Genomic DNA, 21,371 nt, shown 5'->3' with positions numbered 1-21,371 from the left:
GGGTGCTTGGTGGTTGCATTTGTTAAGGAATTGAAGAAGCAGTTCTTGCCCAGGCAACCTGCCCCCAGCCAGAAGACTCAGGGGCAGGCCAAGAACACAGGCCTCCCCCTTTCTTCAGCTCTCTGAAGTTTCCATTGTTCATTGCTCTTTGGTGGCTGATAGCCTTATCTGCAGCTCACAGTCGGCCAATCCCAGAGGATTAGTGGGTCCGGTTTCTGTATAAATTAGGGGGCAGGGGTGCTGTAGAGGCTTCTTATCGATGATTGACGCCGAGGCCCAGGCTGTTGTCCTCACAGGAGCCTGGTTAATGACATGGCAGACACAGTGGCTGTGGTCAGCCTGGAGTGGACTACACTGCCACTCTCACCAAACAATAAGTGAAACTGTTGGGCTGGGGACAGGATTTCAGAAGAGAACGATGGTAAAGTGGAGAGGCATGAGGATAGTGAATGTTGGAGAGGGGCTTGGAGAAAAGAGGGAATGCCTGAATGGAGAGGGGTCTTGGGGAAAGTTGGGGAATAGAAGTCAAGGCGGGAGGAGCGTGAGGACTCACAGGCACCTAGCCTCTCCTCCAGCAGCAGCACCTGGTCGCTGAGAGATTCGATCCGGTCACCCCGGCCCCACAGCTCAGCCACCTGTTCTGGCTGCAGCTCTTCAGGCGGCACAGGCAGCACCGCTCTGACCCAGGCCCCAGCCTGACCGGCCCACTAGAAAGGAAGAGATGCCTCAGGGTATTGACAGTGACGTCTGGCCTCGCCCCACCCAGCAGGCTTGGCTCACCTGTTCCAGCCGCTCCAGGCGCCCTCGCAGCTCGTGAATCTCCTGCTTCAGAGCGCGCTCATCTTTTTCCGCTTCCCGAACTAGGGACAAAGGAGACCAAGAGCGTGACCACTACCCGAGCCCGGACGCCCGTCCCGAGTCCCCCCGGTGGCCCGTACTCCTGCCCACTCACCGGCCACGCTGAGTATGCTGGCACTGGTTGGGGGCTCTGGGGACCCCTCCGTGCAGGTGCGCCCGTCCACGCCTAGCACTAGGTCATGGGGGCAGCCGCAGGTGAAGCTGCCTGCCGTATTAAAACAACGGTGCGAGCAGAGGGTGATGCTGGTCCTACATTCATCCACGTCTAGTTACCGAAAAAAGGAAGGAGCTGAGAGAGGGGGCGGGGGCAAGCACCTGGGTAGATGGGGAGGACAAGCTGACTCACCCACATGACAGTGCTTCCCTCCCCAGCCGGGAGCGCACTCGCACTGGTCAGGCCTAACGCAGACGCCTCCGTTCAGGCAAGGCTTGGCGCAGATGGCTGAGGACAGAGGAAGTGGGGTTCAGACTCGAACCGACGACCCAGCTCCCCAGCTCCGTGGGGCGCGCCTCCCGCAAGGCCCGGAAGACCCAGCCTCACCTTCACAGGTGAGCGCCCCCGGGTGCCGCTTCTTCCAGCCCTGGCAGCACACTGCATGGGTCTGCTGAACCTCCCGCCTCACCTCCCGCCACATAACGCGGTACATGGTCCTGGAACACAGCGCCCGGCTCAGGACCCTGAGTACGGGTCCTAGTCGGGGTTCTTGGGGTCCCATCTCCCCATCCCTCACCTGTAAGTGCTGCAGATGCGCCTCCCAGCGCACAAGGTCAGGTAGGGCTTGTACACTGGTTGGCTGTAGGACTCGTTGTAGCGGAGCGGGACCACCAGTGTCTGCTTGGAGCAGACTCCCTGACTGCGTCCATGCCAGAGGATGAGGTGGGAGAGATTGAGTAGGCCAGGCCCTGGGGAGCCAGGAGTCCCACTTCCCTCAAGAGGCTACTGAGGCCCCCCGCTCTCTCTCCAGATGACAGCCTCTCACCCCCATTCTAAACTTACAGTTATGTTTTGCCTCCTGTGAAGCCCCACCCCCAGCAGAAGGCTCCCGAGAAGAGCTCACCCCGGGCCCTACCCCCTCTGTTTGTTGTCACCTCTCTCTGAGGGATCCACCCTTGGCCCCCTCGCCTGATATCAGTAGCAGGAGGAAGGAGAATCCGCCTAAGAGAGTGCACAGCTCAGCCCTGGACCCCATGATTCGCTTTGACGCTGGACCCTACAGGCTGCAGGCAAGAAAAGGTTAATGGATGCCCGTCCCCTCTCCTATTAATTTCTCCAGCACTAGTCCCTCCAAGGGCACTCTGCAGGAACCCTCTAAGGGAGTCAGGACATTCACTTTTACATACTAGCCACCAGGATTGCCTACACCTGTGTGTACAACCCAACACTATCCTGTCCTTAGCATATCATGATCCTTTCAGCATCATAAAAGCTCACACCCCAGCACACTCCCTCCACCTCCCCTCTAACCTACTTACTTCTAATCCCCTCTGCACAACCTGGAGGGACACACAGTCAACCCTCCCCTTATGACCCTCCTGTCTTTTTTGGGTTTTTTTTTTTTTTGGTTTTTTTTGTTTGTTTTTGAGGAGTTTCGCTCTTACTGCCCAGGCTGGAATGCAATGGCATGTTCTTGCCTCACCGCAACCTCCGCCCCCCAGGTTCAAGTGATTCTCCTGCCTCAGCCTCCCAAATAGCTGGGATTACAGGTATGCGCCACCACGCCTGGCTAATTTTGTTTTGTTTTGTTTTGTACGGTGTGAGGGTATATAGCTAGGGTGTTTTTTTTTTTATTTTTTTTTTTTTGTTTTTTGAGACGGAGTCTCGCTGTCACCCTGGCTGGAGTGCAGTGGTACGATCTCGGCTTGCTGCAAGCTCCGCCTCCCGGGTTCATGCCATTCTCCTGCCTCAGCCTCCTGAGTAGCTGGGACTACAGGCGCCTGCCACCACACCCGGCTAATTTTGTTTTGTATTTTTAGTAGAGACGGGGTTTCTCCATGTTGGTCAGGCTGGTCTCGAACTCCCGACTTCAGGTGATCCGCCCACCTTGGCCTCCCAAAGTGCTGGGATTACAGGTGTGAGCCACCGTGCCTGGCCAACCCTCCTGTCTTTAACATGCCCTCTTATAACTTCATACCTTCAAAACCCTAGCTGGTTGGGCGCGGTGGCTCACACCTGTAATCCCAGCACTTTGGGAGGCTGAGGTGGGTGGATCATGAGGTCAGGAGTTCGAGACCAGCCTGGCCAAGATGGTGAAACCCCATCTCTACTAAAAAATACAAAAAATTAGCCAGGCGCAGTGGTAGACGCCTGTAATCCCAGCTACTCGGGAGGCTGAGGCAGGAGAATCCCTTGAACCCTGGAGGCAGAGGTTGCAGTGAACCAAGATCGTGCCACTGCACTCTAGCCTGGGCGACAGAGCAAGACTCCGTCTCAAAAAAAAAAAAAAAACAAGACAAACAAACCAAAAAAAACCCTAGCTATATACCCTCACACCGTACACACAAACCAAGCCCTGGAAACTCCACACCTTTCACACACTGCTACTCCCCTCATATACCCACACCGTCACATAACGCCCTAAATGCACATCCCTTGCTCCAACAAAACACCCCTCAACTCATGCCCACCCTAAGTCTCTGAGTAAACCCCACTCTTTCCCCATTTGAAATTCTCTCCCCACCTGCCTTCCTCTCTCTCTCCATTCCCACCTGGCTTCTTTCTCCTGGGAGGCTTCAGGCAGACCAGCCTCAGCAGAAGCAGCTCAGACTGGTGGGTGGGCCTGGCAGGCTAAGAAGGAGAGGAGGGGCTGGGCCAGAGAGTCCTCCCATTCCTGCCCCCTCCCACAAGCCTCCTCCTTAGCTCCAGCAGGGTCAGCTCAGTAGGGTCAAGTCCCACTACCCTCATCCCCACCCCAGCAAAGGGCTCCCTAGAAGTATCTTTCCAACCCTCTGAGGCCCCTATTTCTGGACTCCCCAGATCAGAAGCTATGAGCTCTGTAACACCACCAGTACCCCCTTGAACCCAAAACAGACTAGGGGAGAGTTAGGGGGCAGGGAGAGAACCAGCTGCAGGGAACAAAGCAGTTCAGGTTATGGGAGAAAAAGCAAGATCAGCTGAGGAAAGCTAGAAGGGCAAGTCGTCACAAAGGGGCAGGGGGGCAGCCCAGGGCACCAAGGGGAAAACTGCCCCCCTTTCTTCATGACATTTGTTAGGGCTTCGGGGGAACAGAATTGAGTCAGCCACCACCCCCCATGCCAGAACAGACAGGGCCCTATTGTCTCAGCCAAAATTCCTTCTTTCAAGGAAGAGGAGGCTCATTGTCCAGCCCTACACCCAGCTCTGGCCCACAAAGCTCAAAAGCGGCACAACGAATGCCCACCCTGACCCTCTGCCCCCTCGTCTAGCCTGGGGGTGGCAGGCGCATTCCACCCATGAGGCTGAGGCCCAAACCACTGGAGCCCTGAGCTTAACCCCCCAGTCTTGGGGACTGGGAGAGGAAGAGAATTGTCTTCAGCAGGAAAGAACCCGCAGAGAACCAGGAACCCACAAAGAATGGGCATTGAGAGAAAGCGGAAACACCAAGGGGGTCCCCACCCTAGACCAGGCATCTGGGCACCCAGGCCTCAGGCTCCGCCCCCACCCTCCTTGGGGAGCCAGGTCCCCTCCACCTGGAAATGAGCCAAGTCACACTGAGGAAATGGAACTTTATTTCCATAAATACAGGGATAACACCTATTCAAAGGTAGTTAAAAGAGGGCCTGGGGCCTCAAAGAAACTAGGCTTTCCCAGGGGGGTACTCCAACACTGATCATAGGGACTGGGGGATCCCCAAACCTGAGATGGGCCTCATAGGCCACAGATATTCCCCAACACTGACACTTCAAGAACGGAACTGTCCCCATAGGGGAGCCTCAGAACCCCACTCTCATGGGTAGTCCCTCTTAGGAGTTGGGAGGGCTGATGTCAGGGGACTTTAGAGAAAAAAGGGAACATGGGGAGAAGAGAAGCTAAAAATGTCCTGAGTGGCCTGGAAGGAGACCCCTATGGTGGGCAGGGGGTGGGTTCTCCACCCATACAGCCAGATACGGAGGAGCAGCAGCAGCAAAAGCAGCCACAAGTTAAAAACATGGTTTCTCACTTCCCAACTTCGGCCTTGAGAGAAAGGGACAGCACGGAGCAATCCCCCAAATGAGAGGACATGAGGTAGGGGAGGCCTGGAATTGTCATTCATGGAGGAGCAGAGGAAGGGGGTTCTGGGAGGCCAAGTCTCTACTAAAACCCCGTCTCTACTAAAAACGGGGGATAATATGGGAGCAATGAGGTGGTCACAGGCACACCAAAGCCTGACATCTGCTTTCCAAGGCCACCACTTGGTCTCTGGACCGAGGAGTTCCTGGGGACCCCTGAATATATCCTCAGGAGAGCCAAGGTTCAATGCAGGTCTCATAAAGGGTACGGTTGGAGTGCCAGGCTGTGTGGGAGATCCCGGCCATTGGACACCTCACTATGGCCCCCCGGGCCAATAGAGTCTTCAACCCAAAAGAATCCCGCAGATAAACCTTCAAGGTGGTCGAGGGGGCGTGGAAGCATGGAAGAGAGACACAAGGAGAGACAAAGTGAGTTACTGCTGGGATCCTGGACCTCCTCCCCACAGGGTGAACCCTTCAGCTCAGGAGTCACAGAGAGGGCTCTGGAATAAGGTGGGACAGCGGCTAGAAGGGGAAGTAATCCCAGGGGGCTCACCAGTTGCTCCTCCATCTCCAGGACGGTCTCATTTGCATCATAGAAACCAAAGAAGCTGCAAAGAGATTTGGGGGGAGGTTATCAGAAGAGCTGGAGAAAATCTGGCCAGGCGCAGTGGCACACGCCTGTAATTGCAGCACTTTGGGAGGCCAAGGCGGGCAAATCACCTGAGGCCAGGAGTTCAAGACCAGCCTGACCAAAATGGTGAAACCCCATCTCTACTAAAAATACAAAAATTAGCTGGGCATGGTGGCAGATGCCTGCAAGCCCAGCTACCCAAGAGGCTGAGACAGGATAATTACTTGAACCCGGGAGGTGGAGGTTGCATTGAGTCGAGATCGCACCACTGCACTTCAGCCTGGGTGACAGAGCGGGACCCCATCTCAAAAAGGAAAGGAAAGGAAAAAGGAAAGAAAAAAGAAAAGGAAAAAGGAAAGGAAGAAATCAAGGTGGGCTAAGGTCCCAAAGGAACCCAAGGCCTACTGGGGAGACAGGTAGCAGGGAGGACACTCAAAAATACCTTACTGGATATAATATAATGTACTTCATGAGGTGATACACTGAAGATACGACCTCACTTCTGTAGAAACCCCATCAAAAATGCATTACTGGCCGGGCGAGGTGGCTCACACCTGTAATCCCAGCACTTTGGGAGGCCAAGGCCGGCGGATCACCTGAGGTCGGGAGTTCAAGACCAGCCTGGCCAACGTGGTAAAACCCCATCTCTACTAAAAATACAAAATTAGCTGGGCGTGGTGGCTCAAGCCTGTAATCCCAGCACTTTGGGAGGCCGAGGAGGGTGGATCACCTGAGGTCAGGAATTCGAGACCAGCCTGGCCAACATGGAGAAACCCTGTCTCTACTAAAAATACAAAATTAGCTGGGCGTGGTGGGCGCCTGTAATCCCAGCTACTCAGGAGGCAGAGGCAGGAGAATTGCTTGATTCTGGGACGCAAAGGTTGCAGTGAGCCGGGATGGCGCCACTGCACTCCTGCCTGGATAACAGAGTGAGACTCCATCTCAAAAAAAAAAAAAAAAATTTATTACCTAAGCATGAGAAAATATCCAACCCACACTGAGGGAAATTCTACACAACAGCTGATCCATATGCTTCGAAAATATCAATGTCATGGACAAAGACTAAAAACTATTCCAGATTAAAAGATACTAAAGAGGGCTGGCACAGTGGCTCCTGCCTGTAATCCCAGCACTTTGGGAGGCCGAGGTGGGCAGATCACCTACGGTCAGCAGTTCGAGACCAGCCTGGCCAACATGGTGAAACCCCATCTCTACTAAAAATACAAAAATTAGCTGGGTGTGGTGGCATATACCTGTAATCCCAGCTACTCGGGAGGCTGAGGCACACTTGAACTTGGGAGGCAGAGGTTGCAGTGAGCCGATATCACGCCACTGCACTCCAGCCTGGCGACAGAGTGAGACTTTGTCTCAAAAAAAAAAAAAAAGGCCAGGTGTGGTGGCTCATGCCTGTAATCCCAGCACTTTGGGAGACCAAGGAGGGTGGATCACCTGAGGTCAGGAGTTCGAGACCAGCCTGGCCAACATGGAGAAACCCCGTCTCTACTAAAAATACAAAATTAGTTGGGCATGGTGGCGGGCGCCTATAATCCCAGCTACTCAGGAGGCTAAGACAGGAGAATCACTTGAACCTGGCAGGCGGAGGTTGCAGTGGGCCAAGATTTGCCATTGCACTCCAGCCTGGGCAACAAGAGTGAAACTCCAACTCAAAAAAAAAAAAAAAAAAAAGATACTAAAGAGACGTAACAAGATCATGCAACTCAAGATCCTGATTTGGATCTTCCACTGTATATTTTTTTCTATAAGGACAGTTGGAAAAATTTGAATAATCTGTGAGCGCATATTCAGGAAAATTTGAATCTATGTTTATATTTAAATATAACATTAACATATATAAATAAATGTATATATATTTAGAGAAAAAAGATATTAATGTAAACATGACAAAATGTTAACATTTGCGAAATCTAGGTGAGGAGTATAAATGACTGCTTTTTGCTATTTTGGTAACTTTTTTTTTTTTTTTTGAGACAGGGTCTTACTCTATCACCCAGGCAGGAGTGCAATGGTGAGATCTCGGCTCACTGCAGCCTTGACCTCCTAGGCTCAAGCAATTCTCGTACCTCAGCCTCCCAAGTAGCTGGGACTACAAGGGCACACCACCACGCCCAGCTAATTTTTGTATTTTAGGTAAAGACAGGGTTTTGCCATGTTGCCCAGGCTGGTCTCAAACCCCTGGGCTCATGCCTTGGCCTCCCAAAGTGCTAGGATTACAGGCGCAAACTTTTCTTAAGTATCAAATTATTTCAAAATAAAAAGGTCTTAAAATCCTTTTTTTCTTTTTTTTTTGAGACAGAGCCTTGCTCTGTCGCCCAGGCTGGAGTGCAGTGGCACCCTGTCGGCTCACTGCAACCTCTGCCTCCTGGTTTCAAGCAGTTCTCCTGCCTCAGCCTCCTGAGTAGCTGGAACTACAGGCGTGCGCCACCAGGCCCGCTAATTTTTGTATTTTTAGTAGAGATGGGGTTTCTCAATGTTAGCCAGCTGTTCTCGAACTCCTGACCTCAGGTGATCCACCCGCCTCGGCTTCCCAAAGTGCTGGGATTATAGGCGTGAGCCACCGCACCCAGCCAGATGGAGTTAAAATCTTTTAATTAAAAAATATTGGCCAGGCAAGGCCGGGTGCGTGGGCTCACGCCTATAATCCTAGCACTTTGGGAGGCCGAGGCAGGTGGATCACGAGGTCAGGAGATCGAAACCATCCTGGCTAACACAGTGAAACCCCATCTCTACTAAAAATACAAAAAAATTAGCCGGGCGTGGTGGCGGGTGCCTGTAGTCCCAGCGACTCAGGAAGCTAAGGCAGGAGAATGGCGTGAACCTGGGAGGCAGAGCTTGCAGTGAGCTGAGATCACGCCACTGCACTCCAGCCTGGGCGACCGAGCGAAGACTCCAACTCAAAAAATATATATCTATATATATAGATATATATCTATATATATATATAGGCCAGGCGCGGTGGCTCACGCCTGTAATCCCAACACTTTGGGAGGCCGAAGCAGGCGGATCACAAGGTCAGGAGATCGAGACCATCCTGGCTAACACAGTGAAACCCCGTCTCTACCAGAAATACTAAAAATTAGCCAGGCATGGTGGTGGGCACCTGTAGTCCCAGCCACTTGGGAGGTGAGGCAGGAGAATGGCTTGAACCCAGGAGGCGGAGGTTGCAGTGAGCCGAGATTGTGCTATTACACTCTAGCCTGGGCGACAAGAACAAAACTCTGTCTCAAAAAAAAAAAAAAAAAAAGGAAGAAACAGTGACTTGGAACATTAAAAATGTTATATAACCATGAGCTATCACTGTCATTCATAGGGTTGTGGTAGATGTGAAATGACATGATGTACATAAAACTCATCACTTACTATTATATTATTACAATATTGTAAGGGATGTCCTGCCTTCACTGAAAACTGTCCAGTGCCTTCCCATCTCACTCAGAATTTAAAAAAAAAAATCAAAAGCCTGGTTACCGGGACTGTCGGGAAATAGGGATGAGGATATATATATATATATATATTTTTTTTTTTTTTTTTTTGAGATGGAGTTTCGCTCTTGTTGCCCAGGCTGGAGTGCAATGGCGCAATCTCAGCTCACTGCAACCTCTGCCTCCCAGGTTCAAGCGATTCTCCTGCCTCAGCCTCCCAAGTAGCTGGGATTACATGCATGCATCACCACACCCAGCTAGTTTTGTATTTTTAATACAGACAGGGTTTCTCCATGTTGGTCGGGCTAGTCTCGAACTCCCGACCTCAGGTGATCCACTGCCTCGGCCTCCCAAAGTGCTGGGATTACAGGCGTGAGCCACCACACCCAGTCTATTTTTTAATGGGTATACAATTTCAGTTTGGGGAAAAAGAAGTTCTGGAGATGGATGGTGCTGATGGGTGATGGTTTTACAATGATGTGAGTATACTTAATGCCACAAAACTGTACATTTTTAAATGGTTAAAATGGCAATTTTATGTTATGTATATTTTATCACAAAAAAACGAAAAAAAAATATCAAGGGCGTTACCTTGACCTGCTAAGGTTTGACATGCCTGGTCCCCTGCTACCACTTTTAGCTCCTCTCCTGTCCTCTCCCCAGCTCCTTGTGCACTAGCCATGCTGGCCTCCTTATTGCTCAGACATGCCTCAGGGCCTCTGCAGGTGCCAGACCTTCTCCCTGGGGGGTTCTTCCACCCAGAGCACAACTCCCTCCTTCACTTCCTTCAGTCTCTAATTGAATGGTGACTTTTCCAGGAGGACTTCTTTGGCCACTATTGAAACTAGGCCCCGGACATCCTCTAATCCTTTCCCCTGCCTTATTACCTGACGTATATATTTGTATGTATGTATCAGCTGTCTTACAAACTAGAATATAAGCTACATAACATTAGGGACTTCTCTTTTATTTACCACTGCATCCCTAGGGCCCAGAACAAGCCTGCGCCCATAATGTTGAATAAATATTTGTTGAGCAATTCAAGTAGCTCAGGTGACATTACAGATCACACATGGTGACCTATAACACAGGCAAGCACATAGTACCATGGAGCCATGGATTTTTTTCTAAGGAATAGGATGGAGGGGACAAAGCTGGAGGCTGTTATAATAGTCCAGGTAAGTAAAGAGGTGGTAGGAAATGTGATAAAATGGTATAAAACTACACACATACATTGAACCAATGTGAATTTCCTGGTTTTGATACTGTGCTATAATTACATAGGATGCAACCACTGGGGGAAGCTGGGTGAAGGGCCTCGCTATACTATCTTTGCAATTTCCTACGAATCTATAAGAATTTCAAAATTAAAAGTTTTTATAAAGTGGGGGAGGGGGTGATAGGGATGGAGAGGAGAATAGTCAGCAGGACTTAGTGACTGGCTTGATACAAGGGGTTGGGATATGACTCCCAGGTTTTGGTCTTGGGTGACATGATGAATGGGGGGAGGAGCACTAACTGAACAGTGGAAGGAGCAGGCCAGTTTAGGCATGAGGTAAAGACCAACTGGGGTTGGGGGATGTCTTTAGCCAATCTTCAGGCCACAAAATCCCTTATTACCTGGACTGCCAGGGAGTAATAACACCATCATCAGGGCCCCCAATCAGCACCAGGTGGCCCACACGAAGAAAGTTCTTCCGCCATACTGTAGGATGAGAAGAAGAGAGACTGAGTCAGCCACAGGGGTCAGGCCAGGTTGGAAAGGGAGACATAGGGAGTCAAAGAAGCAGAAAAAGCAACACAGGTAGGAGCCTGAATTCTCACCTGTGGCATTGGGATGGTCTCTTTCCCCATTGATCAGGGCCAGGAAGCTGCTGGCATTGAGGTACAAGTCATCGTGGTGGGGATCTGGGTACAAACGGCAGTTAGAAAAAGAAGCAGAAAAGGGAGGCAAGACTGGTGGTGAAAAGCCCAATAAGGAAGCTGCAGCAATAGTCAAGGTGGATAGTAATAAAATAGTAGTGATAATGTAGGCCAGGTGCGGTGGCTCACACCTGTAATCCCAGCACTTTGGGAGGTAGAGGCAGGTGGATCACTTGAAGTCAGGAGTTTGAGACCAGCCTGGCTAACATGGCGAAACCCTGTCTCTACTAAAAATACAAAAGTTAGCCAGGCGTGGTGGTGCATGCCTGTAATCCCAGTTACTCGGGGCGCTGGAATCACTTGAACCCAGGAGGTGGAGGTTACAGTGAGCCGAGACTGCACCGCTGCACTCCATCCTGGGAGACACAGTGAGACTCCATCTCAAAATAATAATAGTAGTGATAACAACTATAAACATAGTAACAAGTACTTTTTTTTTTTAGACGAAATCTCACTCTGTCACCCAGGCTGAAGTGCAGTGGCAGGATCTCCGCTCACTGCAACATCTGCCTCCCGGGTTCAAGCAATTCTCCTGACTCAGCATCCTGAGTAGCTGGGATTACAAGCGTGTGCCCACATTCAGCTAATTTTTTTTTGTATTTTTAGTAGAGATGGGGTTTCACCATGTTGGCCAGGCTGGTCTCGAACCCGACCTCAGGTGATGCGCCCACCTCCACCTGCCAAGATATTGGGATTACAGGTGTGAGCCACCACACCTGACAATAGCAAGTACTTCTATCTAGTATCTACTATATGAGCCAGGTACTATTCAAAGTACATTGCATTCATTTATTTATTTAATCCTTACAACCACCTGGTGAAGTACATGCTATAATATTTTACAGATAAGGAAAACTGAGTAACAGAATGGTTAAGTAACTTGCCCAAAGGCACCCAATAGGGTCAAGATTCAAACCCAAGTATTCTGGCCCCACGGTCTGGTCTAGAGGTTGGCAAACTGTGACCAAAGGACCAAATCCAGCCTGCTACTTGTTTTTGTAAATGAAGTTTTACTGGAACACAGGCACATTCATTCACATATGGTACATGGCTGCTTTCACATTACAACAGCAGAATTGAGGAGTTGTGAAACAGACTATATGTCCTACAAAGTCAAAAATATTTACTCTCTGGCCCTTTATAGACAAGGTTTGCTGACTCCCACATCAGACTAAACCTTCTAAGGCAATAAGGTGACACACTTAAAACATTCTGGGCCAGGTGCAATGGTTCACACCTGTAATCCCAGCACTTTGGGAGGCCGAGGCGAGTGGATCACCTGAGGTCAGGAGTTCGAGACCAGCCTGGCCAACATGGCGAAACTCCATCTCTACTTAAAATACAAAACTTAGCCGGGCATGATGGCGCCTGCCTGTAATCCCAGCTACTAGGGGGACTGAGGCAGGAGGATCACTTGAACCTGGGAGGCGGAGGTTGCAGTGAGCCGAGATGGTGCACTGCACTCCAGCCTGGGCAACAGAACAAGACTCCGTCTCAAAAAAAAAAAAAAAATTCTGAACAGAGCCTGTTCAAATAACTCAATAAATGTAAGTTATCTTTATTGTCATCACTGCTATTGGTTGTAGCAGAGGTGGAAGCAACTGACCTGATCCATGGAAGCCCCAGTTCAGCATCCCCACTCACCATGCCAGTAGTTGCAGATGGAGAATTCCTGGCCCCAGGGGCTATAGCAGATCCGATAGAGGTTAGACCGCATGGAGGTGGGGAACAGCCACTTCAAGTAGTCCGTGTCTGGCAAGCAAATGGCAATGCTAAGTGACCATAAACCTCTGTTCCCCCAAAACTCAGGGCATTCTATGGAGTCTAGTGCCCACTCACCTCCATACTGTCCCATCTGTGGAGAGGAGAGGGAGATGAAAGAATCCACATTGTGATCATCCATGACAGAAAGCAGAGCCCGGCACACAAGGCCCCCTGTAAGCAGAACACCACATTGGGCAGGCACTTAAGGACAGCAAAGCCAGCAGCACCCCCCACCCCCACCACACACACACACACACACACACACACACACACAGAGACACACACAGACACACACTGTACACAAAGGAGACTGAGGCTTACAGAAGGCAGGCACACCCTGTGCCAAAAGGTCACACATCATATAAGTGAGTGAGCCCGAATTAGATGCTGGGCCTCCTGCCTCTAGTTCTAGGATGTTTTTACCTGCCCCATTAGCCCTTATGTCCAAGAACCATGGGTAACAGGAAGCAAAAGGGCAGCAGTGTAGGGAGCCTCCCTCCCATTCAAGACAGAGATGAGACCCAGGTGCTGAGGGAAGTCAGAAAGGAAGGGCTCAGGTACCAGGGTTGTGCCTGGAGCAATGTGGTTCAGAAAAAGGGACACTAGGAAGTGTCCCTCAGATAAGGATCAAGCCTCAGATAGGGCTTAGGAGTTAGGGGCAGGGGAGTCGCCTACCCTGCGAGTAGCAGATGAGATGCACCCCTTGAGGGGCCTTTGCCATGATGGGGACCACAGCCTCTCGGAACCCTTGCACCTGTTCCCACAGGGGTCGCAAGCTCTCTCTCCCATCGAAGAGATCGAGCACTGTCACCACAGTCCCGGGGTGTGTCTGTGGGAAGGGGCCAATGCAGCCACCGGGGATAGGCTAAGAAGCTCCCACACGCCACCCCCTGGCCCGCGTCCACAGGTCTATTGTACCCTGCTAGAACCAGGGATCCCGTCCCCCAACTCTCCCCCCGCCAGCACCAGCTCCCTGAGGAACTGGGCAGGCCCAGAGGGGTGGCTTTCAGTTCCCCGCTCTCCCTCCCCTGCCACAGTAGACGCCTCTAACGCCCTGCACCCAGGTGTCCCCTGCCAGACCTCATTGATGTATTCCAGCAGGTGGCGGAAGCTGTACGAGCTGTCGAAGAGCCCATGCACCACGATGACCGGCTTGTAGGACGCGCGGTGGGGCGCGGGGGCCGCAAGCAGCAGCAGCGGCAGGAAAGGCAACAGAAGCAGGACCCACGCCGCGGGGAGCCGCTGCCCCCAGAGCCGCAGCATGCTCCCGCCTGAGAAAGGGGTGATAAGGGCATGTGAGGGAGATGGCAACACCCTCCTCCCTCGGAACAGACGCCCGGCAATCAAGCCACCTCCTCTCGCTCCCACACCAGGTCCGTGTCACAAAATAGCCTACTTTTAACTTACTCCAGCCCTCTCCCTACAAACACACCCCCCCCACCACGTTGACGCACCAACGCGCACCCGAAGTCCCGCCCCCAACTCAGCGTTCGGGGGACTTGTTCTCTAGGTCCAGGATCTTCCTAATGCATCGCCTCAGCCATGAACAACGCGGAGTTCTTTAATACCCGTGAGCAGCAGCCCAGGCCCCTTGAAGAGTGCAGACTCCCACCTGGCCTGGGTCCGTAGGCCTCGCTCCACCCGCTGTTTACTTATCCCAAGTCTAGAACCCACGGTGGCGGGGGGAAGGGTGAGGAAAGAGAGCGCAGGGGAATGACGGATGGGAGGGGGAAGGGCGGGCTGCTTGGGGTCGCGCAAATCCGTCACGTCCGGGGCTTTCTCTGGCAACCGCGCGAGCGTTCCCCGCAACACAGACCCAGGACAGGAGGGGCAATGGAATATTCCATTGCGCCCTAGGTGCTGGGGAGGAAACAGGCGGAGCGATCCATTTAGGCCAGTGGGGAGAGAAAAAAGCAGCAAACATATTCTGGGAATGGAAAGAAGGCCTCTCCAGGCTTCGTTGCCCCCAGCGACCCAAAGGTCCGATTTCCCCGCCTTGATTCTCCCCACTTCCCAATACAGGCGTCTGGCTCCGCAGCAGAACACGAAGTTTGCATTCCCCAAGGGGCGGCCAGGGGCGGACCAGGGAAAGGTAGTCCTCTGCATTTTGCCGTGTGCTGGGTGAGTGGCAGGGTGGCCTGGAGGGCTGATGCCAGCCCGGGCGTGCCCCTCAACACCCACCCCCACCCCACCCTCCAGTCCGCCCCAGGTCAGCGACTTACAACTCTTCATTCTGAAGTGCGTGTAGTGCCCTTGTCTCCAGAGACGCAGAGAGTCCTCGAGGCCCCTTGAGCTAAGTGCAGCCTGGCCCAGTTTCTCCTGCCCTACTCTACTCCCCTCCCTATAAGCGACCCACCCTCAAGGGGCGGAGGGCGCGTAGGGATGCGCTGACTCATGCCCGCGTAATTTCGACCAGTCTTTCAACCTGAACGACCCCCAGAATCTGGCTGTCTGAGTTATCTGTGGGTGGCTCCCTACCGAAACCCCCAGGCGCCCCACCTCTCCGCCTGTGACCCCTAACCGACACCCTAGTGCCTCAGGGCTTTTACTTGCTAGGGCTTTTACTTAGCATTTAAAGACGTTTCTCTAGAGATAAGGATTTCTCAGCATGTCTGAGCCCCTCTCTCTGTTTACAAGGTCATTGCTTGGTCTAAATTTGTCTCAATCAAACCATTTTTGCGCTCAGAATGGTGTAGAGTGACGATGAGGTGGCGGTAAGGGGTTGAGCGCTCACGCGAACGCCTAAGTGACCAGAACGACTGGTGTGAAGCCGTGATCTGACTCTGTGGAGCCTGGGACTGGTTTCAGCGAGAGCCTCTGTACTGCTCTGTAGTCTCTGCTAGGACATGGACGAAAAGGGACGCAGCCGGGAGAGCGACTGCCCCAGGTGGGGGCTGGGGGGACGTAAGGGAAGAATAATGATTATCTGGCTGTGTTTTTGTTTAAAAAAAAAAAAAAAAACTGGTGTAAATCTCCATAGACTTCCTATCCTCGCTCCCTTCACCCACCCACGCGCTCCCAAGATGCAATAAGCAAATAAAAAGACTAGTAACGCTGTACTGCAGGTCTACTCAGGAGCTGGAGATGCGTCTTGGTGGGAGGTGGTGGGTGGGAGTAGGGGGGTTTAGGGAATGGATCTGAACATTGACCAGCCCAGAGACTCTAAGCAGCCTCAAAAGCAAAGGGAAAGTGGGGGAACAAGCACACATTACCAACAGAGCTGCCAGAAATGAGCAGTTAAGTCATACCCCCTACCCCCTCCAAAAGAGCTTCAGCTCCTTAGTCCTGGACGAAGAAGGTATGTATGCACACCGCCCAAACTCTCTCTCCCTTTTCCCTCCAAGGCCCAGCTCCCCCTGATTTACAGATCTGGGCCTCCCTCTTTACTGCTAGGTTGGCAGGTTCACCAAACCCTGGGAACTTTTCAGACCATCGCAGTTCTGAACTCTGCACAATTCTCTCTCACACACAAGTATTTATCTCTTCTAAAGAGGAGGAAACTGGGGCCAAGGATTTGGGAGAAGACCCTGGCACCTTGCAGGGAGCTAAGAGGGGGAGACGACCTGCCTCTGGAGGCACTTGGGTTATTAACTCCACTGAGAACCTGTTCACTTCCTCCCACAATACAATCACTGAGTCTTGGTAGGGGAGACTCCAGAGAGTTCTCCTTCCTTCCTTTCCTTAGTCCCACCCGCCTCGCCTGGTCTAGCCTCCGTGTTTCCATGACAACTCCAAAGGAGCCCAAACTGGGGGCTTGAATGCCGGGGTGAGAGGAGGAGAGAGGTGGTCCGAGAGCAGAGAGAGACCGAGTGGGAAACATCTGAAGCGCTCCCCCTCCCTCGCCTCGGTCCCTTTAAGCTCCCCCCCCTCCCCGCTCTCCCTCCGCCCGCCCCCCCCGCCCCCCCCCCCCCCGCCGCTGCCTTCATCTCTCCATCTCTGCGCTGCTGCCGGCTGCGCCATCCAGCACCCAGACTCTAGCACCGGCCAAGGACCCCCACTCCGGCTGCAGGGACCCTGTCCCAGCGAGACCGCAGGCATGTCATCCGAAAAGTCAGGTAAAAACAATAACAAAACCTCCCACCCCCTCCACTGTCTCCAGACTCTCCGTCCCCCTTGCCCCAACCCCCTCCCTTACCCCTCCTCAGCTGTGGTTCTATTTCATTCCCCTTCTCTCCAGCTCTCAACACTCTCCCAGTCCCCCTCCTCTTTCTGTCTCCCCCTTTCTCTTCCTTTCCTCTTTCCAGTGGCAGCCTCTGCCCCTTGCCAACAACATGGTCAGGGGGGTAGGTTGAGAGGGTGAAGGAGGTACAGCCAGGTTTTGCAGGGATGGCATCATTGGGAGTGACAGATGGACAATCACTGGCTGGCATGGAGACATCCTGTGAGGAAATATGGAGACATGACCAGATGGGGGTTGTCAAGGGAGCAAAATCCAGAGGGCTCTTCTTAATCTGCCCTAAAAGAGGTCCCGAGATTCTCACAGAGGCTGGGGCACTCCTCCCCCCACTGAAGGAACAGCAGAGTGGAACACATGTCATCCCACATGTGTTTATACAACTGTTGAATTGAGCACATATTAACACAGGGTTGCATGTCTACGCATACGCACACACAGGACTAGCTCGGATAGGCCAGCCCAAAGGCAGCTATAGCAAAGGAGAGGGGATTGGGTCTGCAGGTGAGAGCTGGGTGCATGGTGATGAAAAAGACAGAAAAGAAGCAGACCAGAGTTGTGACCTCAAAACTAGATTGGAAGGAAGAAGGAGGGGGGCAGATGGCCTAGATACAGCCCCTCTCTTGCCCCTCAAATTAGAGATGGTTTCTCACCCGTCTCTCTCTATGTGTCTCTCCCATTATCTTTCTCCATCCCTGACCGGCTGTGTTTCCCCTTACCCCCTCCTCAACTCATCACTGTGTCATCTTTCCTCTTATACTCTCCTCCACTCACCTCCCCCAGGACTCCCAGACTCAGTCCCTCACACTTCTCCGCCGCCCTACAATGCCCCTCAGCCTCCAGCCGAACCCCCAGCCCCACCGCCACAGGCAGCCCCTTCCTCACACCATCACCACCACCACCACTACCATCAGTCTGGCACCGCCACCCTCCCGCGCTTAGGGGCAGGGGGCCTGGCCTCTTCCGCGGCCACCGCTCAGCGCGGTCCCTCCTCCTCTGCCACGCTGCCGAGGCCCCCCCACCACGCCCCTCCCGGCCCTGCTGCCGGGGCACCCCCACCCGGCTGCGCTACCTTGCCCCGCATGCCACCCGACCCTTACCTGCAGGAGACTCGCTTCGAGGGCCCACTTCCCCCGCCGCCGCCCGCTGCCGCCGCCCCGCCCCCGCCGGCGCCAGCCCAGACTGCCCAGGCCCCTGGCTTCGTGGTGCCCACGCACGCGGGGACTGTGGGCACGCTGCCGCTGGGGGGCTACGTAGCGCCCGGATACCCCCTGCAGCTGCAGCCCTGCACTGCTTACGTGCCGGTCTACCCGGTGGGCACGGTGAGTGCCGGGCAGACAGGGGCATGGGAAAGAGGGGGACGCGATACAGGACTTGAAATTGGGGATACGCTGGGGGCTGGTAGGATAGAGTAACAAGGGCAGGGAACAGGTAGTGTTCCCGGGACAAGCCCTAGAAAGAAGGGAGCCTGAGACAGGAAGGACTAGGGAGAGACCCGGGAGTAGGAGCCTACTGGTGCCCAGAGTCAGGGCCTGGGAGGGGGATCGGAGCCTAGAGGTTCAGAGGAGGTCTGAAAGTAAGAAACCGCCTGGCGGGGGACGGGGGGAATGGAAGCTGGGAACCAAGAGGCATGTGGGAGAAGCCTGGGACTAAGGGGGTAGGGGAGGCCTGGTAGGTGTCTGGAGGGAAGAAAGAAGGTCTGACCTGAGGCCAGGACAGCCCCAGTGGGACCATACCTTGCGGGAGAGAATGTAGAAAGCCCAAGAATATGGTGGTTAATGAAGCAAGGAAGGGAGGAGAGGGGCTTAGGTGGAATTTATGGGTGTCCTGGAAGGGTAATGGGTGCTTTATTTTGAGAAGCCATAGGTAAAAATTGTGCTTTTAAAGCCACTCTGCCAGCCGCCCAACGCTGGTAGGCTGGGAGAGGGTCAGAGTGATGCCCCTTCCCCCCAAATTTCCTTCCACAGCCATATGCAGGCGGGACCCCGGGGGGGACAGGAGTGACCTCCACTCTCCCCCCGCCGCCCCAGGGCCCAGGGCTGGCCCTACTGGAGCCGAGGCGCCCGCCACACGACTACATGCCCATCGCGGTGCTGACCACCATCTGTTGCTTCTGGCCTACTGGCATCATTGCCATCTTCAAGGCCGTGCAGGTAGGGGGCAGGGGCATACTCGGTTTGGGGGCGGGGACAGGGAGTTCTGGGCGTTCTGGGGACCATCTTAGAGAAAGGCTGAGGCGTTCGAACGAGGCCGCAGCTCTTTGACCTCCTTCCCCCACCCCTCCTCCGTAGGTGCGCACGGCCTTGGCCCGCGGAGACATGGTGTCGGCCGAGATCGCTTCACGCGAGGCCCGGAACTTCTCCTTCATCTCCCTGGCCGTGGGCATCGCGGCCATGGTGCTCTGTACCATCCTCACCGTAGTCATCATCATCGCCGCGCAGCACCACGAGAACTACTGGGATCCCTAAAAACGCCCCTGGTCCGGCCCCACTCTGCGCCCCTCGATCTCCCAGGCTCTTTCTGCAGTCATACCGCGGACCCAATGGGCGCCCTGCACACCCGTTTCTGGGGCCGTCAGACTTGGATACATCGTAAACTCCGCCTCCACGGAACGTCTCGCCTTGCGAGCAAGCTCGGAATCCAGTTCCTCAGGAACCCCTCCAAAACCCACACCCCCAGGGACGCCGCTTTCCGGGATCCCGGCCAAACGCCGGACCCTCAGTCGCTCCAGGCCCCCTCACCCTCAAAGTGTAGCGCCCCCAACCGAGCAACCTCGGTTTGGTCCCTAAAACCCCGCCTCCTCTATAAGCGCCGCCCCAGCTCTGACAAAACCCCGCCTCCAGGTCGGCAGGCTCCGCCTTCTTTTCTTCTCCGCGGGGTGATTCAGTCCAGTGATTGGGTTTGTGGCTCCAGGCCTCGCCCACAGACGGACAGACCCCTCCCTTTCTTCCGGCAAAAGGACCGAGCCCTGGGGTAGTAAGGCCCCCACACTCCTGTTTTTTGCAAGTACATTTTTGTCCCTCCTCCACCCAGGTATCTGCCTATTTTCTTGCTAATCCCAGAACCTTTCCTTTTGCTTTTTTTAAGGACATTTGGGAAGTTCCTGGTGTAGGACCCTTCTCCCTGGGATAAGAAACCTGCCTGTAAACGCTCTGTAAATACTCCCTTCCACCCATCCCAGCCCCTGGGCAGCCGGGCAGAAGGGAATCCAGGCTATGGACCTCCCAAGTCCCCGCTCCCCGCTCCCCTCGGCGGCCCCGCCTTGTTCTGATCTGTGTGTGAGTGTGTGTGAACTTCTGAAAGACAATATTAAAGAGACTTAGTTGATTTATCGCCCGCAATTCCAAAGACTGCGGCCCGCAAAGACCCTCCCCACTTTTGATTCCCCCTTTCACTTCCCTTCATCTCCTCTTCCAAGGAAAAAAAAGAAAACCCGACAGAGACTAACGTGAGGGACACAGATTCCCAGATCGCCAGAGAGACACGTGAATATGGGGGACGGAGGGGAGCTCCCTAGGAATCCACCAAGGAAGACCTTGGGGTCCATTCTCAGTGAGGCTTTATTTTCTCAGTGAGGCTTTATTTCCCCAGTACCCCTTTTCCATTCCCTACTATCCCCAGAACTCCAGGAAGACAAGAGAACAGAGAGGGCAGACCATGGTGAAGAAGCTGGTCAAGGATAGAGTGATGGGGGCCAAGAAGAGATGCCAGCTGCCCATAGCTGTTCCTGACTGTGGGCTGGAGGGTGGCAGATAACTTGGATTAGAGCCCCACATGCTGGACTGTAGGGGGTATAGGAAAGGCAAAGAGAGCAGATTGCTGTGGGAGCCCAGGGAGGAGGTCAATGGCCTCTCAAGTCTCCCTGGGACTAGTTGCCCTCTCCTATCCTGAGGTCAACCAATAGGCCTCTTTTCTGAGGGGAGTGGTGATTAGGGGATGCTGCCAGCAGTGGGCTTGGGTCTTTGGTTGTACACCCACAGGACAGGGTCCTAACCTAATTTATGCATTTATGCAACATGCAGACTCCATGCTGGATGCTGGTGAGACATCCACCCAGACAGCAGGTGTGACCCCTGACCTCATGGAGCTTGCAATCTAGAAGGGAAGCCATGCACTGAGATAGGAGATGTGGGAGGAGGGTGGGGTGAGGTGTGAATATCATGGGTTCGCCCTTGGATGTTTCACATTTAATGTGCCTACCTTACCAAACTTCTTGAAAAACAGAATTCATGGCTGGGCACGGTGGCTAACACCTGTAATTCCAGCACTTTGGGAGGCCAAGGCAGGCGGATCACTTGAGGTCAGGAGTTCGGGACCAGCCTGGCCAACATGGTGAAACCCCATCTGTACTAAAAATAATAAATTAGCCAGGCATGGTGACGGGCGCCTGCAG

At 53.5% G+C, this 21,371-nt stretch overlaps 3 protein-coding genes across 10 annotated transcripts; 1 reads left to right on the top strand and 2 right to left on the bottom strand.

The window, feature by feature from the left end:
* Positions 1-3: 3 nt before the first annotated feature.
* Positions 4-3,640, bottom strand: EGFL8 (EGF like domain multiple 8). Of its 3 annotated transcripts, XM_063707491.1 has the most exons (9): positions 3,565-3,640; positions 1,948-2,076; positions 1,590-1,712; positions 1,400-1,509; positions 1,205-1,300; positions 953-1,123; positions 781-860; positions 554-707; positions 4-300 (listed from the first exon to the last, which is right to left on the bottom strand). In XM_063707491.1, exons 2-9 carry the CDS (start codon positions 2,046-2,048, stop codon positions 254-256), a joined length of 882 nt encoding a protein of 293 aa, XP_063563561.1. In that variant the 5' UTR covers positions 2,049-2,076; positions 3,565-3,640; the 3' UTR covers positions 4-253. The 3 variants fall into 3 exon arrangements, with proteins under 3 accessions (XP_063563561.1, XP_004043794.3, XP_063563562.1); XM_004043746.5 differs by lacking the exon at positions 3,565-3,640 and having other exon boundaries at positions 1,948-2,871; XM_063707492.1 differs by lacking the exon at positions 3,565-3,640 and having other exon boundaries at positions 953-1,063; positions 1,948-2,871.
* On the bottom strand, positions 2,968-15,739 carry PPT2 (palmitoyl-protein thioesterase 2). Of its 6 annotated transcripts, none has more exons than XM_055390100.2 (9): positions 15,027-15,739; positions 13,885-14,075; positions 13,480-13,633; positions 12,880-12,975; positions 12,685-12,792; positions 10,942-11,025; positions 10,738-10,822; positions 5,600-5,654; positions 2,968-3,643 (listed from the first exon to the last, which is right to left on the bottom strand). In XM_055390100.2, exons 1-9 carry the CDS (start codon positions 15,034-15,036, stop codon positions 3,485-3,487), a joined length of 942 nt encoding a protein of 313 aa, XP_055246075.1. In that variant the 5' UTR covers positions 15,037-15,739; the 3' UTR covers positions 2,968-3,484. The 6 variants fall into 6 exon arrangements, with proteins under 6 accessions (XP_055246075.1, XP_055246076.1, XP_055246072.1 ...); XM_055390101.2 differs by lacking the exon at positions 2,968-3,643 and adding an exon at positions 4,547-5,415; XM_055390097.2 differs by lacking the exon at positions 2,968-3,643 and having other exon boundaries at positions 4,547-5,654.
* A 966-nt stretch (positions 15,740-16,705) lies between these two features.
* On the top strand, positions 16,706-20,305 carry PRRT1 (proline rich transmembrane protein 1). Its single transcript, XM_055390102.2, has 4 exons — positions 16,706-16,859; positions 17,762-18,300; positions 18,946-19,131; positions 19,270-20,305. The coding sequence occupies exons 1-4, from the start codon at positions 16,841-16,843 to the stop codon at positions 19,444-19,446; spliced, it is 921 nt and encodes a 306-aa protein (XP_055246077.1). The 5' UTR covers positions 16,706-16,840; the 3' UTR covers positions 19,447-20,305.
* The last annotated feature ends 1,066 nt before the right edge of the window (positions 20,306-21,371 follow it).

The sequence above is a fragment of the Gorilla gorilla genome, chromosome 5 (genome assembly GCF_029281585.2).
Source record: "Gorilla gorilla gorilla isolate KB3781 chromosome 5, NHGRI_mGorGor1-v2.1_pri, whole genome shotgun sequence".
NCBI lineage: Eukaryota > Metazoa > Chordata > Mammalia > Primates > Hominidae > Gorilla > Gorilla gorilla.
The sequence above is the reverse complement of the archived record's forward strand: the minus strand, read 5'-3'. Positions and strand labels throughout refer to the sequence as shown.